A 17,271-nucleotide genomic window follows, 5' to 3' on the forward strand; every position below is an offset into this window, starting at 1 on the left:
AGACAGGTTCTGTGTTTTTTCTGGTTATCAGAAGATCCAAGAAAATAAGTTGGTTACACTTTTCCCATTCACCTTTAAATTTGATAGTTGGGTGAAGTTGATTAAGGTTGTTGAAAACATTTTCAAAATCACTTCTTTTGTTTAGTGACACAGAAAATATATCATCAACATATTGGAACCACAGAATTTTTGAAAGGTTTATATTGATGGAAAGGACTAATTCACTTTAAAAATATTCCATGAAAAGATTGTACAGTATTGGTGACAGTGGATTTCCCTTGGCCATTTCATATGTTTGTCTAAAATACTGACCAAGACAGGTAAATACATTGTTGCTTACATAGATTTCCATAAGAGAGATAAAAGTGTCAATGGGAACAGGCAAAGCTATGTTCAGTTCAGGTAATTTTCTTTTAAGAAATTCTATGGTTTCTTTAAGTGGTATGTTGGTAAATAAAGCTTCATAGTCAAAACTTAACATTTTTCCTTTACTTAAGTCAGTGTTTTTAATTTTGTTCACAAAATATAAAATGTTTTGGATGTTCAACAATGAGATTTTTCCAACAACAGGGAATAGATGTCCTGCTAACCATTTAGATAAAGGGTATGTGACAGGACCCACGATAGAAATTATAGGTCTCAGGAGACAGTCTTCTTTATGTGTTTTAGGCAAACCATACATGTAAGGTGAGGAAGGATTAATACGCTTTAACATTTTAAAAATATCTGGGTAATTAGCAAGAATTGTACGTAGTTGTCTGTTAAAGTCAGACACCTTCTTATCTGAATGGTTCTATAGGAACAGGATAAAGTTATCATATAGTTCATCTGTTTCTGATTGTTTACACTTCTATTACAAATTTTTCCTTTATTTTGTAAGAATGTTTGAAATGATTGTTGTTACTGCTAACAACATAAATAAAACTTTGCCAGCCATGGTCATTGACCTCTCAAAAAATAATATTTAAAAAAAATCATCATTATTCCCATCTTGTATCAGATACATAAATGAAAACTTTCTATTTTAGCCCATTTTATATTAGTTTCCAGGGAAATTCAAAATTAAATAAAATTCTGAAAATTTTTTTTCAACTTAAGCATAATTATAAACATAGTGAATCCAAATATGCAGAGCATTTCCTTTCAACAGTTGTCATAATAAGTAGCCTATATGATCATCTTTACTTAACTACTATTTACTAGTTGAAACAAATGGTAATTCCACCCTTTTACTTCCAGAAAGAACATATATTTAGGCACAATCAAGTAAATCTTTTTATATTTTCATAAAATTGCTCAGGATGTAAATAACTAGCATCCTAATAAACAGGAAGTAGAAAAGTTATAAGTGTACCAATCCTCTAGCAGGCCTCAACAAATATTTTCAGATCTAAAAGCCAGTTGTGCCTAACCTAACTTCACTACTGTTTGTACCAGGAAATGGGGGGCTACATAAGTGCCTTGATTATCCGCGCTTTCATTATCTGCGATCCTCGAGTATCGGTAGTTTTTTATTTTCCTCAAATTTTCTCAAAATAATTGTGCCATTACAATTATAAACAATAATTTACATGTTTTGGAGAAATTTTCACTCAGAAATTAATTTTTGTTGCAAAAGTGTGGGTGTTGCATGATCTTCATTCAAATCGTAAGTCAGCTGGTTCAAGTCTAGCCTTGCCTCTTTTACTTTTAGCTGTTAAGACAAGAATACAAAATATATGTAGCTTGCTTAACTTTATTTGATTAGTGATTAAAAACATTGTATACAAAAACACACAAAATATATGTTAAGATTTCTTAAAGATCTCACTCAACTTCACTTATTGTCTGCTGTTCTATGCTGCATGGCGGGCATCCTTTAACCACAGATGCATATTCAGGTCATGTTGGGGTGTTGCCCAGTTATGCATTGTCCTCATCTCTACAGATAATTGGTATCTTCAGTCTGTTTTAACAAAGGTTTTTTCATAATAATTCCCAAGCAAAGATTTGTGCTAATTTTGACTTATTTTTCACAGGCGTTGTTAGGGTGCAAATGCACATCCATGTCTATAGCAGAAAAAGTGCCAAAATTTAGGAGGTACTTGCACCTATGCTAGAGATTAAATTCAACTAAAATGGGAATGAGCAATCAAAAGAGGAAATATTATAGAAGTAAAAGTGGAATTCGATTCATATAACTCCCAAAATTTGGAGAAAGCAAGCATGACCAACTGAACAACAAACACTTCACTTTTATGATTATAATGACTTTTATAGTTTCATGATAATGTGATTAAATGACAGTAGACTGTAATTTAAAACAAGGAACTTAAATATGTTGAAATATTTTACTTAGATTATACAATGGGCTAACTAATGAGATACACTAGTGCCTCAATTATCCACTGTTTCTGTTATATGCAATTTTTTGCTTTACCCGGACCAGTGCAGATAATCAAGACATCAGTTTATAAATTATTTCCTTTCACAGCAAGGAGTGCATGTTAACAATCAAATGATACCAACAACCACTTGATAATGTTGCTTGAACCAACTGCCTCTTGTCCTGTCCGAGTCTAAACATGCACACTGATTGGCGGAAAATTAGTAATGTGTTGTGCAACTGCAGCACTTTATTCCTGAAAAAACATGAAGAAGTGCTTAATTTGCCATTAAAATCCTAGAAACAAAGGTTAATTTAGAGTTCAAAGAATGCAAAAATAGTTGCAGACTTCCAAGAGTCCAGAACTGTTCTAGTTTTGAGTTATATTTAGCACAGCCCTACGAATGAATAAAAGGAGAGAATATAATAGGCAACACAATGAAATTTTAAGTTGCCATGGCAACTTGGCTCCCAAGATTTGTCAAGGCCTGCTCTAGCTAGGTAAAGGTCACACACATCATAATTAATGTTTAGTAATGCTTATACTTGCTGTGTTGCCCCTCTTGCTACGAGGTCATGTTCATTTCAAGTTGAATATAGATTTCAAATTAGTTCAGTAAAATATAGGATGATTTATCTCCCTTAAATGTTTAATGGCAATGGTTATTGCAATATGCAATCTATGAGTAGGGAGATACTCTACAAACATTTTTGTTTGACATGATTTCTTCCTTCTCCAGCATATAGTTGAAGTTAGTTAATATAGAATATTGAAACTAACCAATTTAGGTACAGCCCCAGCAAAACGTGTATTATATGCTGTATGAATAAATATCTGGTTTTACGCATTGACTTGCGTTTGCTTTTTTCTTTACAGTCCATGTTCAAAATTATTCTTGTTGAATCTGTTGTGTATTACAAGCATACCTATAACTTTCTGCTGGTGTCATTGTATGTAAATACCACAATTATACAGGTTATCAACCATGACAACAATTGATATATGATCATCACAATCTTACAATAAGTAATTATTCCATATTACTTGATAATTTAAAAACAATTAAAAATTTCTCATACAGCACGTAAATAATATATCCAAGTATATTAGTTTAAAATAAATTTTTGTGAATTCACTGTTATATTTCCCCAAAGCATCCACTGCAATTAGTGACAATGTATCTTAAGTTACTGTAATTAGGCTAGAGAATTTTTCATTCACATTAGTTTAGATGTAATTGTTATATCCAATGGCCTGTTATATGTGAAAGAAAATCATTAAACATTGGATAAGTTATTTTCAATAATAAATCACATGTAGGCATGCTACATACATGGAAAACATATTTTAACAATAGTTAAAGATACTAACTAAATATTTTTCAAAAATCATTTCAAACAAGCTATAATTATATTAATAGCAATTTAAAGAACAAAAAGCACAAAATTTTCACATTTAACCTACATTAATCTACAAATGAGGTAATTAATTTTGCAGTTCAAGATACTTAATGAAAAGTCAGTTACACTTTATCTGATGACCTACAGGTAAGCTGTCCTCTAGAACCTACATGTAACAAATTGTTAAATTTAACACACTTATATTTCTTGCTGATTTATCATAAAACAAATGTAGATGAAGGAGTAGTCAATAAGCTACTTAAACTTCCTGCTGATATCAAAATCTTGGGTGTTGCACATTGCTGCTTTACAAAAGGACTTTGAACATTTGGTGAGTTGGGCAAATATATAGAAGATGGCTTTTAATTATAATGCATGCAAAGTAATGCATGTTGATTACCATAATTTCATTTATAATTATAATTTTGATTGGAATAACCTTAACAGCATTATGAAAGAAAAGGATTCTGGTGTTGTGGTTGATCAGTCTCTTAAGATATCCAAGCAGTGTGCTGCTGCTACTAAAGGTAGAGCAAACAGGATTTTAGGTTATATCTACAAAAATATTGATACAAGTAAATAGGTTATATTTTCATTGTATAGGTTGCTGGTTAGGCCACATATAAAATATTGTGTTCAGTCTTGGGCTTCATACCTTAGGAAGGACATTGACTTGTTGGAAAGGATTCAGAGGAGGACTACTAGAATGATACATGGGATGGAAAGGTTGTCAAACAAAGACAGATCAAGATCTTTAAAATTATTTTCCTTTGGAAAAAACAAAAGAGCTAATAGGAATCTGATTGAGGTGTTTAATATTGTTAAGGGAATTGACAGTGTTAATGCATCATCTTTTTTCATACTTAATAGTAAGAATGCTAGGACTAGGAGACACAATTATAAATGTTGGCAGGGCAAGAACCAAGATGAACCAGAAACAGCATAGATGTAAGGAATGACTTCTCCACCTGGCCAACAGACCCTGACAATATTCCAAAAAAGAAACTGAGTATGGAGGGCAGAGTCGGCCCATGAGAATTCCAGTAGGAGCCAGTCTTTTGTGTAATGGTAGAAACGAAAGCCTCGGGAATAAATCAGTTGAGCGAATGCCCAGACAACTTAGTAAAACACATAGAGAGCCAAAGCCATGCCAAACAGAAATACTCAAAACTTAACAATAAGACTGCCAATCGTGAACTGATTAACAGGTGCATTATTACTAGTTACGTTAGGGGGTAGTGTCACACTCCTGTTAGTGGAGGGTTGCTGCATGATCATTTGCATGTAGATATGCAGAAAGAAGTGGGAGTTACAAGGTTAGTGGTGAGTGAAAAATTTATGCCAATAGAGGGCAGTACTAATTGAGAAAGTTTTTTGTGAGGAGGGGTAAGATATTGTATCAGAATTTCTATTATGCGAGCTTTTTTTAAAATAGGACAATTTTAATTTGATATATACATACAAACACTGATGCTGCTATAATTTACTGCACTAGTATTAAAATTATTCATACATGCTGTAATAGAATAGTATTAAATTTAATATTAAACAGTTATAATTAAATATTATAGGGGAACACTGTGGTTGACATAACAATTAAAAATGTAAACTGTCAGGGATGAAAATTAGCAATGACCCCCAAAAATACCAACGGGCTCATAAAAAAGTTTGCTAGGTAGCCTGCATAACTCCTTAAAAGTGAAAGAGCCATTAAAACCTTGACTCCACATAAATTGATCTATGAATTTCTTAACTGAGCAGAACTTATGACAAATCATGAATGGATCTTCCCAAATTTATGCATTCATCAGTCCTGTACAATCTACAAATGTCATAACTATGAATGCCTCTGTATTCAAAGTAAATACACTTTCATTAATAAGAATACCATCACTTTGTCCAATATTCAAACATTTTGTATGTAATGGAATTGATATATAAAATTTAATTTATGAAATTTGAAATATAGTGATTATTTGAACTTTTATAAAAACGGCTGCTGCTTTCAATCATAATGCTACTTTAACTTTTTGTATGTGACATCAACCCTGCATCAAGGTTCACACATTTGAAAGGTGTACATACAAGTTCTTTTTTTTGTCAACATTTTCCAAAAACAAGCAAGTAAAAATTGCAAACTTGTCAGTTGTTCAGGATACTATTGCAATAAAAACTGAGAAAAATAGCTCGTCTTGTCCACTGAATTCTAAAAGCTATTGAATTGGCCTAAGTGGACTTTTGAAAGAGAATAGAACTATGATCTCCATAGTGTAAAGAACTTTTGTATGTATGTTTAACTTGCTTCAAAATTTTTTATTATTTTAAAAACAAGTGGAGTGCATGTTGTTCCATTATTGTTGAATTTATTGTCAACAAGTCACAGACACTTACTGTAGAAGAATCCTTAACCCAACATACCCATATATTTAAACTACTATATATATATATATATATATATATACTAATAAAAAGGAGTTTCCAACAGACATCAATAAAGATATAATCATACCCTCACATATAGCTCTAATGAAAGTCATGTTCTTGTGAGGAGAATAGTTGATGATGTTATTGTGTAGTATTGTTAACTGAAATGGCTACAGAGAATGTACTTTGGAGCTTCATTAAATTTTAAATGGTTGAAGTTATCAATAAATGTACCATGAAAAAATCACAACCTCTTTTCCATTTTATATTTGAATGAGTGGAAAATATAAATAAGGACTGACCTTGTGGCTAATACACAACTGATACATAATGTTATGTGACCATTGTAAGAAATAAACTGTTGAGGTTCATTGCCTAAATTCATCATTCACTTGAGGCATAAATTCGAAGTCTTTTGCTATCACTCTACACATTCTGAACTAAACCACTTTCTAAACCAAACAAATATTCCAACCAAAGCAAAAAAAAGTGACAGTGTTTGAAATTTTTCGTTTGTAATAAGAGGAATCTTCAATTTGGTTGCCAAAAGATTATTTAAATTGGCTTTATTAAAAAATTCTCCTAATTGTATCTTTAACCCATTAACTGCAGATGATGGATATTTCCATCATTGAAGTTCTATGGCTCAGCTGCAAATATCCGTCAGTCGCACATATATAACTATAACTCTATACGAATAACGATAATTACCGTTTTATGCATACGTAATGATCAACTTTCCAACCTTAAAAGAAAAGCAACTTTACATGTGTTATAATAAAGACGACCTACATCATGCTGGTTGAATTATTTAAAATTTATCACCTCCCAGTTTGACACGCATGCTTTCATCAAATGTGTTTCAAATGTCTGAACTTACACTGTGTTACTTTTGACAATTGTCTAAAATCATGAAATATTAGCTTTTACTGTCAATAATGACGCATACACTCCCCTGTTAGTTATAGGTGCACCAGGAGTTGGTTATGACAATTGCCCACCTTCATGATTCTTGTTTTTCAACCAATTCTTCCTACTCGTAAAACCCAAAATACCTAGTTTTTCTCATTCAGAAGCAATCCAACCAATCAGAAATCACATTTTTCGAGCCACAACTGACTTTAAGGTAACTTTTTGGAACTATGCATAATTCGTAAATAACAGAATTTTCAAATGATGAAATGAAATGTTTCATCATTGTCCAATAGGTTAGTTATTTTGTAAATATTTGCATACACCTGTTTACCACTTTCAACTTACAGTGACATTTCCAACATTGAAATGTAAAATTCAGACAAATGACAAAACTGCCCTATTGGAAAGTAACTGGACATTCCAAATTTTCAATTGCTCTGTTGTCATGTGTTCTTCAGTGACCTCCTCCAAACAATGAGCTAATACACAATGCATTGCTAATGGAGAGCCACATGGCATATCATTCCAAGAACTTCACGAGAAAAATCTGCAAAGATCTCTGTCAAGCACACGGTGTGTATTAGCTCTGTGCATAGGGTGCTGTTATCGACCATTTGCTAATGGACAGTTTGTAAAGAAATGGGTGTGCTTCATGATATTCAGAACATTGTTTTTGAGCCTTTCTTTTGTTTAGTATATCAAATTGTGTAAATAAATGTGAAACAGACGTTGTTTTAACTGATGATATTTTATTTGATGGTGAATATTGTTTCATGTTTTGTGTTGAAAGAAAAAGGAAAAAGTACAGGGTCATGATTGTAAACACACTTACAAAGCAGAAGATAGTTGTTGTGAATAAAGTGGTCTGGGTGGTGGTATTTTTAATTTCTTGGCTATCGGTTTTCCCTGATCAGGAAACTTGACAAGTTCTACTGATTCCAATTGTCGCTCAATTATGCAATAATCAGCCCAATTCCTATTGCCAAACTGATTATCAGCAAAACATTGCATAATATAAAATAATAATGCAATTCTCTTGATTGTCTCTCTGATACATTTTTCATTACTTAATTTCACCAAGCATAGCATAAAAAGCTAGTCATGGGCTGCTATCATCGCTGGGGTTAAGGAAGAGCTACCTAACATCTGTGGCCTCTTTGACCAACTGCTGTCTGTGCTAAGAAACATACTTAAGTAACAAGATAAGTAAAAATTCTTGATTTAAAAAGAGGGATAAGGATTGTCAAAAAAGTACAGAAACAAGTTGAATCAAAATGAAAAGATAATATTTTCAAGTCTACAACTAGGGACTCTAAAAATGTAAACAAACTAGGCTGGAAATAGTGTCTACAGCATTTATCAATTTTAGTGGAGGCAAAATAGGTTCAAACAAACTGCATATTAAGCACAAAAAATGTAAGTAAAGGGATGAATCAAAAAATTATAGAAGTAATGTACACTATAAATATTTCAGTTGTAGTGAGGTTTTAACAACATCTAAGAAGCCTTCTTCAAGCTATTTAAATCTATAACATTAACCTATACATGTAGGTTATCCATTTATTACAAAAACTTTGCATATGCAGTAGTTACCCCATTGCCATGGATGGATAACAAACATAAAAACTGTAAATTGTTCAAGGTGGTTAATCATTTACTTAAATGGACATAAAGAAAAAAATATTAAGTGAAATCCAGAATAGACTTGGGACAGTCCATTTTCTCCAGTTTCACAAACTATCTTATATATATACTGTGAACAGTGGTGTCTGTCCGAGGGTTCGTTTGTCTCCCGTTTAGAGTGGGTTGCTTCCTGCACTGTGTTTAAAAAGCTGTGCATGCAGGCAAAGCTCAATTTTTACTTTTGAAATGACGGGAGAACAGGCATGAATGATGTTGATGACAAATTTTACTTCCCAAGCAGGATATCCTACACTAATTTAAGAATTAATCACATTTCAAAATGTGACATAACTTAAAGAATAAAAATGTTGATTTTTACTTCACAATCAGGATATTCTACACTAAATTAAGAAGTAATCACATTATCTTCACATTTCAAAATATGACATAACTTAAAGAAAAAAAATGTAGATTTACTGTATGTTCTTGTTGAGCAGTTCTTAGTATGACTGAAATTCTCAACAATTACTTTTTGTGGTGGGCAGTACAAGAAACTCAGAACTTTGGCTGTGAGTGAAACCAAGAATGCAACACAATTAACCTTTTTAAAAGTCCATGAAATAATTTAAATTGATAGAAGAACTTAAACTTTTCCCATCACTGGGGACGTGTACTTTTGCTTGTGATGCTGTAAGTGCAAAAGCTAGAATGATAACACATTTATCCAAGAGATTCTGAACTTCCATACTGGGAACACTGTGAAGAAAATGACATGAAAGCTGACGAAACCATAATAATAAGTACAGAGGAAAGAAAAAAAAGAAAATGTGAAGTATAATAGATGTACCTATATTAACTAAAAACTATAGTCTTCACTGTAAAATATTTTAAATGGTTTTAATAATAGAAATAATACAATGAAAATAAAGTGAGATCAACATGATATCAAGATACTGGGCATAAAGAATAAGAAGCTCAGTCTTGGAACTGGATGTGAAGAAGTAACATTCTAAGTTGTACACACACTGCTTTATTCAAAACCTAATAGCATTGCTACTTGGTTTTGATGGGGTGGCATTATTAGCTAGTGTAAAGACAAGTGGTATAATACAAAATATATAAGCCAACTTACAGAGGAATACTGACAATTTCATTCAAACACAAGAAAAAAAGGAAAATGTGTGTAGCGGGCAGTTTAAACAAAAGATTATCCCAGTCAGCTACAATAATCTGCATGCAAGAAATGCTACAGTTTTAGGTGATTTACATAATGTCAATAATGTCTTCCTTCTCCACATACAAAACATACCTACTCTACATTAGCCATATACAGAGGGTTAATCACACTTCATAAAAATGACTTGCATATGCAAATTATGGTGCCATATACAATACATTTAGTATCTATATACTTGGCTCACTGTGAATTCCCAAACCATTCAACGGTGTAGCGTCACCATTAGTAGCTTTATGATTGGAGGAATATATCATGGCCTTCACAATATGAGGATATTTACATAATAAGATTGTTAAATGATGTAGAGCCAAATGACACATTATTTCACATATTGCGGACCTTCAATGTTTTCCATGGAAGCAAAATACAGAACAATGTGCTCCACAACCATAATTCAATATAAACCAATACCTTCATCCACAGTCTTTGCAATGAAATTAAGCATATCTTCTGCAATCTTTAAAATGATAGTGAACAAAGGTTTTAAGTTGGTTAAGGCTCATAAGTTCCCAGCAACACCTTGATATCAACTTTTTCATGAAAAAGATGGCCAAAGAATCTGAAATCATAGAAATCCCATTTGACCACATAACTTTAAAATACCCTGGTGCAGCTTCAATACATTTTAGTGCCTTTGGCCTGATTAAGCATAGTTTGGAAGCTTATTTCTGTGTATACTGTATAGTAGGTCTTTGGAAAATGTCAGTATAATTAGTCTAAAATTGATCTCTTCATCTTTCACAAAAACATGCTACAATGGAAAAGGCAGGATCTGGCAACAATAGGTGATCATGTCATTAGAATGAATACAACTGATGGAGGAAGCTGTATCAATGACAATTTAAACCAACATTCTTATAAGTTATAATTATCCATCAGGATAACAAATAGTGCTGGATCATTAATTGTTTTTCTAGTTTGAAAAATTTTATAATGCAAAATGTTAAATCTGAAAGTAAAACTCATTCTTTGGATTTGACAGTAACAGAGCTGTTGCCTTTTTAAGGCAGTAGTGAGAATTTGCAACCTGCATGATAATGTTGGTAGCAAAATAGTGTTATTCACTAGCTTTTTACATTATGAAACTATGCACATAAAACGTTCAAAATTTTAACTGGTGTTTTGAGTGGAATGAATAACCACATAGTGGACTGTATTTTTCCCAAACCAATTTGTTGCTCAACTGTTTGTGAATCTAGTACAATAATTTTTACATATATTACAGGCATCAATTAGGCCTGTAGTATTTACATTTGTCTTTCATTAATAATATAGTAAAAAAAAATAAACATTTAAACTATATAGTGCAGATGAAAACAAATATTCTATCAACTCTGATCTTCTTCAAACTTAAGAGTAATCCAAATGCAACTTAATTCTTCAGTCTCCTTGAACCCCAACTGCTACCAATGCACTATAAATGTAAGCCTCCCAAATATCTACGTGGGGTGATACTAAACAACAAATTATCCCCCACTAATGGGGAAGTTTTATTATCAATAACCCCTTGCTATTTGAAAAAAAATTTTAAAACATTCACATTTAAAGACAATAAAAATATTAAAAAGTATGCATTCATGTGCTGTATTTAAAGTATCAGCAAAATACTAACAATCAACCTATGCCAATTTTCAGAGAAGAGTCTTCTTGGACATCTCCACTGAACAGAGAACCATACCTAGAGAGAGTTGTATTAAATCTTTAGAAAAGGACATAATACAAACTTTAAATCTTCCAAGCAATGTCACAATAATCTAAACCATAAAGAGAGAACTGCTCTAGAAATCTTAAATCAAACCAACAGATAAAGGTGGAGGTATTGTTATTTGTAACAAAGATGACTATATCATTGGAGCAAACCACCAGCTTGAGGACATTAATTTCTACAAGAAACTTGTACAGGATCCTACAACTCAGTTTACTAAAACCATCAGTAATGAACTTAAAGAACTCCTCAAAACAAGAAAATTAACAAAGAAACTTTTCAGTACATGGCCAACCCATAATTTCTGACACAAACATGGCTACTGAGAAGCTGTCTACTTTTATTGACCACAATATCAAAAGTATTCCTTGTACTCTCCTTTCTTACATAAAGTACATGACTCACTTTCTTAACATCATAAAAGATATCAATACCAATGGACATTTACAACTTAACAGCCTTCTGTGTACAATGGATGATTCTTCCCCTTACACTAATATTTCACATGATAAAGGGCTTGAAATTCTGAAATCTGCTGTAACCTGTTCTAACCCATCTGAATCTCAAACAGTAACTGACCTTGTCAACCTTGTCTTGTCTCTAAACAATTCAATTTCAATAACAAACATTACCTTCAGGTTAAAGGTACTGCAATGGGTACCAAAATGGTTCCTAACTATGCCAAATATTTATGGGCCATATTGAAAGCCAGCTTTTACAACAAAGCCCCCATAAAACCTCATACCAAAACATTACATAGATGACATATTTTTCAATTGGACAGCCATTTCTGAATTACTTAAAGACTTTACTTTTTATGCCAATACCTTTCACAAAACAATCAAGTTTACCCTTGATTACTCCCCAACCAAATTAACTTTCTCAACATCACTATCTTTTTTAAAGGACGGAATGTGACACACTGATTTCTACAGAAAATCTACTGACAGACAACAATATCTTCACTGTAAAAGCTGCCACCCCACTCACACTAAACAGAATATTACCTATAGTCAAGGTCTCCGAATAAAGAAAATCTGTTCAGATGAAACAAGTTACAGAAAACACATCAGTGATTTAAAACAAACCATATTACAAAGAGAATATAAAGATACCAAAATTGACAGACAAATTCAAAAGGCTACCAACATTCAATGAAAAAAACCAGTGTAACAGTAAAGTTTCAAACAGAATTGCTCTTCTTATTACCCATCGCTGTAAACTCAAAAAAATTTCCAGCATTTTGAAAAAACATTTTCATGTACTAAAACTGAATGATTGGCTTAGACAAATATTTCCTGAAGTTCCCAATGTCTTTACCCAGAAAAGCAGAAATCTTACAGACATCCTTGTCCATGCAAAAGTGGATTACATCCCATCAAAGAAAGGCTGTCATCCATGCAATAAAGCTCAGTCTAACGTGATATTTTATGAAACCACCAACTTTTTCTCTGATAAATATGACCATAAACACTATAAAATTTCTAAAGAAATTACTTGCACAACCCAAAATACCAGTTATTCCATACAGTGTAGAAAATGCAATTACCAGTATGTAGGACAGTCCCAAATAACTCTTAGAGAGTGTTTCAACAAATATAAATCTTTCATTAACACTAAATAAGGCCTCCCTGTTGCCCAACACTTCAACCAACTGGTCATTCTATTAATGATGTAACTCCCATCAGCAATGAAACCTATTTCAAAACTAAATCTGATAAAGAGGTAAAAGAAGCCTATTGGATTGCAACTTTAAACATCGCTCAACCTCTTGGAATAAATCCAGATCCTGGAATCAATTATTTCCAATCATTAGTTTGTTCACGGTCAGAAAAATAAGTTTTCTTTTGTTCTTGTTGAATAAATTCTCAATATTTACCCCTAATAATAATACCCCTAATCTTTTTTAATACTTATCTATTTATGATAATTTTTGGGTTATTTTTTTAATTATATCTGTTTAATCAATACCCTACTTTTATTTTACTTATTAACACTTAAGTGTAATTTCTCTTGACCATCTTTCTTTTTTAAAACAATGCATTTCTAACTTCTTTACACCTGAAATTCTTGTTTCTGGTAGCATTACACCAGATATGAAAAAAACACTTATAATAATACATTGAAAGCTACTCAAAACACTTCCATATTTCCACGGTAGCATGTATGATGTCAATTAAACTTCACTTTTTCTCACACTTTGCTTTACGTGGTCCATCCTAGTTTGCCCCTGAAGAAGAAAGGTCCACCTTTCAAAAGCACTCAGGTTATAGAGTATCATATTTTTGAGTAAAATGCAAATGCATTAAATAGCTAGTAGCAAAATAATAGTTTTAGTCAGCAAAATTTTACCAGATAAATATTTGCAAACACAGCATTCCTGATAATCTAATAATCCAATCCAAACTCAAACAGAAAACCCAGCAATTCATATGTCAAAGCTTAAACTACTACAGGTGAACTTTGAAAAAAAGTAGAATAATATTTAGTAGTCCTTTACATATACCGAGCTGTATTTATAACTTGTTTAAACTTAACTGCAGAGTTTAGATATCTGCCTGAAAAATAGTATGTGCAAATTAGTATGATTTTTAAATCACAGAAATCACAATAAATCTCACATAATGGTTTATATTTTTTACATTTGTCTTAAACATTTTTCTGAAATGGTCCTGATGCATGCAATAAAGAACTGGAAATGACACTTTTCATATGTGTTTTGTCACTTCAATAATCTAGCAATAATAAATTTATACTTTCAAACAAAACTAGAAACAAATATTCAAAAAGTCTGCTAACCTCTTGTAAGGCTACTGGCATATTCCCTAACTTGGATTCTGAGTTTTCTTGAGAATGAGGCACTTTTTGTTTTGACTCTTTATGCTTGTTCTTGGATTTTTTCTTGGGCTCTTCAGAAGCTTGTGTAGAGGTTTTTGTATGTTTACTTGACACCCTCCCTGTTGATGAATGTTTGCTATGAGTAGTTTTCTCTGGAGATACTGGAATTGCCGTTTTCTTTTTTTTTGTCTTCATATTATCATTTAATCCCAGACAATCTTCAAAAGATGCAACTGAATTTGTAAACCCTTCAGTGCACTCCATCTTCAAGAGTTTCTTTGTATTTTTGATAGTTTTGGGCATTTCCTTACTTGTATAGTTATCTTCAGTCAACCCTTTTGCTTTTGACTTTTTAACTTGGGATTCTAGGTTTACTGAATTGTTTCTATCATGCCTTCCATTTTTCTCATCTTTTTTTTTGTGGATTTTTTCTTTATTTTTTAGTTCTTTTGTTTTTATGTCATTATTAGTATTTTTTTATAGTGCTCATCAGAAAATTTTGGAAAAGAAATACAGTCAAGAGATCTTTTTTCAATCCCCCGTTTAGTGGAATTTTGTTCCACATTTTCTTGTTTCTGCTCAGATCTGTGATTAGTATCAACTCTGCTTTCTCTTTCTTTAATCAAAGTTGAAGAATTCCATTTAGTTGTTTCTGTGGTATCTTCACTGCCTGAGAACTCATCATGAGAGTCTCTGCGATTAACATTGGAGTCTACATACATAGGAACATATTCATGCTCTTCATCTTCTTCTGACATGTTTGTTAAACTATCCAAATATTTATTTCCAAACCTACTTCTGGAAGAACCTCGGGTATCTCCAGATTTATTACGGTACTCATTAGTATAAACTTCTGAGCTGTCATTATGTAAAGATCTATATTTTGAAGGATTTAAACCATCCTCATTCTCAACAAGCTTTCTTTTTGACCCAGTAGAAATGTGATGACTGGGTACAACAGAGTTTTGTGCCATGGTTTTGGACTTTTTGTTTTGACTATATTCAGGTACCTTATTTCTTTGATGCTGATGTTCCTTTTCTGCATTCTCTGAACTAGACACTACCTGCTTCCAAGTACTAACAATATTTCGAGCCTTTTCCCCAATTTTTCCATCAGTTCGTTTAAGGCCATTGACGACTTTGCCTATGCCTGTTTCCTAAAAATTTTGAAAAAATTGTAGCAGTACTTGTACTTTTAAACAGAAAATCAACTAATTTCAAAATGTACAGAAAGAACCTTAAATTGAGAAAGTAATGGCCTTTTTACTTGTCCTAACACTGTACTTTCATTTCCTTTTTCTCTCAAATATTTTCAATTTGCTAATTTGGCAATTAAAAAAAGGATCTTGGACCTTTTATTAGATTACAAATAACATGCAAGTTAAATAGTTTTCCCAAACAACATTTTGGTAAACACCAATTATATTATGAATTTTAGCCATTAAAAGAAGAAAAACATATTTTAATTGGAAAAAAAAAAGATTGTGCATATGACATGAGAATTTGTGAACCAAAACTTAAAAATGTAAGATGAGACACGACTATCAACATTTGATATTAACTTTTACCTCACATATATGTGGATTCAGTTTAAAAGAATGACTGGAAAAGCTTGAAGATCCTACTATGTTTTGTCTTAATAACTGAAATGACAATTGAGGTTTTCAGCATTCTGGCCAGAAAAGTAATGAAACATTGACACAGTTTTAAACCAATGCTCAGTCTAAAAAATTTGTAACAATTACAAACAGTGGTATACCACTACACTTAAAATGATTACAAGCAAATGTATGATATTTGTAAACAACATTCCAATATTTTTCTCAAGTTTAATAAATTTACCATGCAGTTCAACTTAACCCTGTTGCCCCTGGTACCATTTACTGTACATGACACAAGGTTTTAGTGTCTTACATTCAACATTTTATTAAACTACTTTTTTGTTTATGTTATACCAAGTAGAATAGCATAAATTCTTAGCTACTAATCAATATTTTAATAGTATACAAATTTTAAGTTCTTAATTCTACAAGGAAATATATGAAAAACTCCTGAATTTCCACATTATACATTTTGACTTAGCATGTCATCATCCCTATTTTATCCATCACCCCTCGACAATATGTACAAAATTAAATGTAAAATACTCTCTATAAAATCGTTATTGCTTAAAAAACTATAATTTTTATAGCCTTCAATTCTGTTTGGTTACAGAGCTATCAAATAGAAAATCAGACCCTCTTGCCACACCAGGCATGCAAGCAAGCAGTTCATGGGTAATATAATTCAATAGTGTAATGTGAGCTGCATGTTCCCCGAGTGATTTACAACTTATAATAGCGAGGATAGTAGTTAGACATGGTTCAAAGGGCAAAAAAAACAATAAAATTTAATTATCAATAGATGTATAACATTACAAACTTAGAACTACTTCAGATAAACAAATGTAGTTTCATGTTACAATTTGAAGTCTTTCTAGAAAGAAAAAAAAGGTTAATTTAGGTTTATTTAGATTTTTTTGGTGGTTACGAGGTCGGTCAAATTGCCCAATCCCGTTTTGAGATAGGGTAGAGAAAATAACAGATAAACTATAAAGTTTTGCTGAAAAAAAAAAACGTTTGAAGTGCATTGAGGAAGTTTTATGGATTACATAAAGGCAATTTGAGATTTTTGAGATGACAAAAAGTATTTTTTTATTTTAACGTGAAAATTACTTTGCACATGGACTATTCAAAACAAATACTCAATATATTCATTGACAAA

At 32.0% G+C, this 17,271-nt stretch overlaps 1 protein-coding gene across 1 annotated transcript in view; it reads right to left on the minus strand.

Annotated features, from left to right (window-relative positions):
- LOC106459970 (transcription elongation factor B polypeptide 3-like) overlaps nt 1–17,271 on the minus strand; it is a 77,046-nt gene that overhangs the window by 38,290 nt on the left and 21,485 nt on the right. The window contains 2 exon segments of the mRNA XM_013919648.2: nt 14,470–14,969; nt 14,972–15,665. Coding sequence (XP_013775102.2) covers nt 14,470–14,969; nt 14,972–15,665 — 1,194 coding nt within the window.

Source organism: Limulus polyphemus, unplaced genomic scaffold, assembly GCF_000517525.1.
Source record: "Limulus polyphemus unplaced genomic scaffold, Limulus_polyphemus-2.1.2 Scaffold31, whole genome shotgun sequence".
Classification (NCBI taxonomy): Eukaryota; Metazoa; Arthropoda; class Merostomata; order Xiphosura; family Limulidae; genus Limulus; species Limulus polyphemus.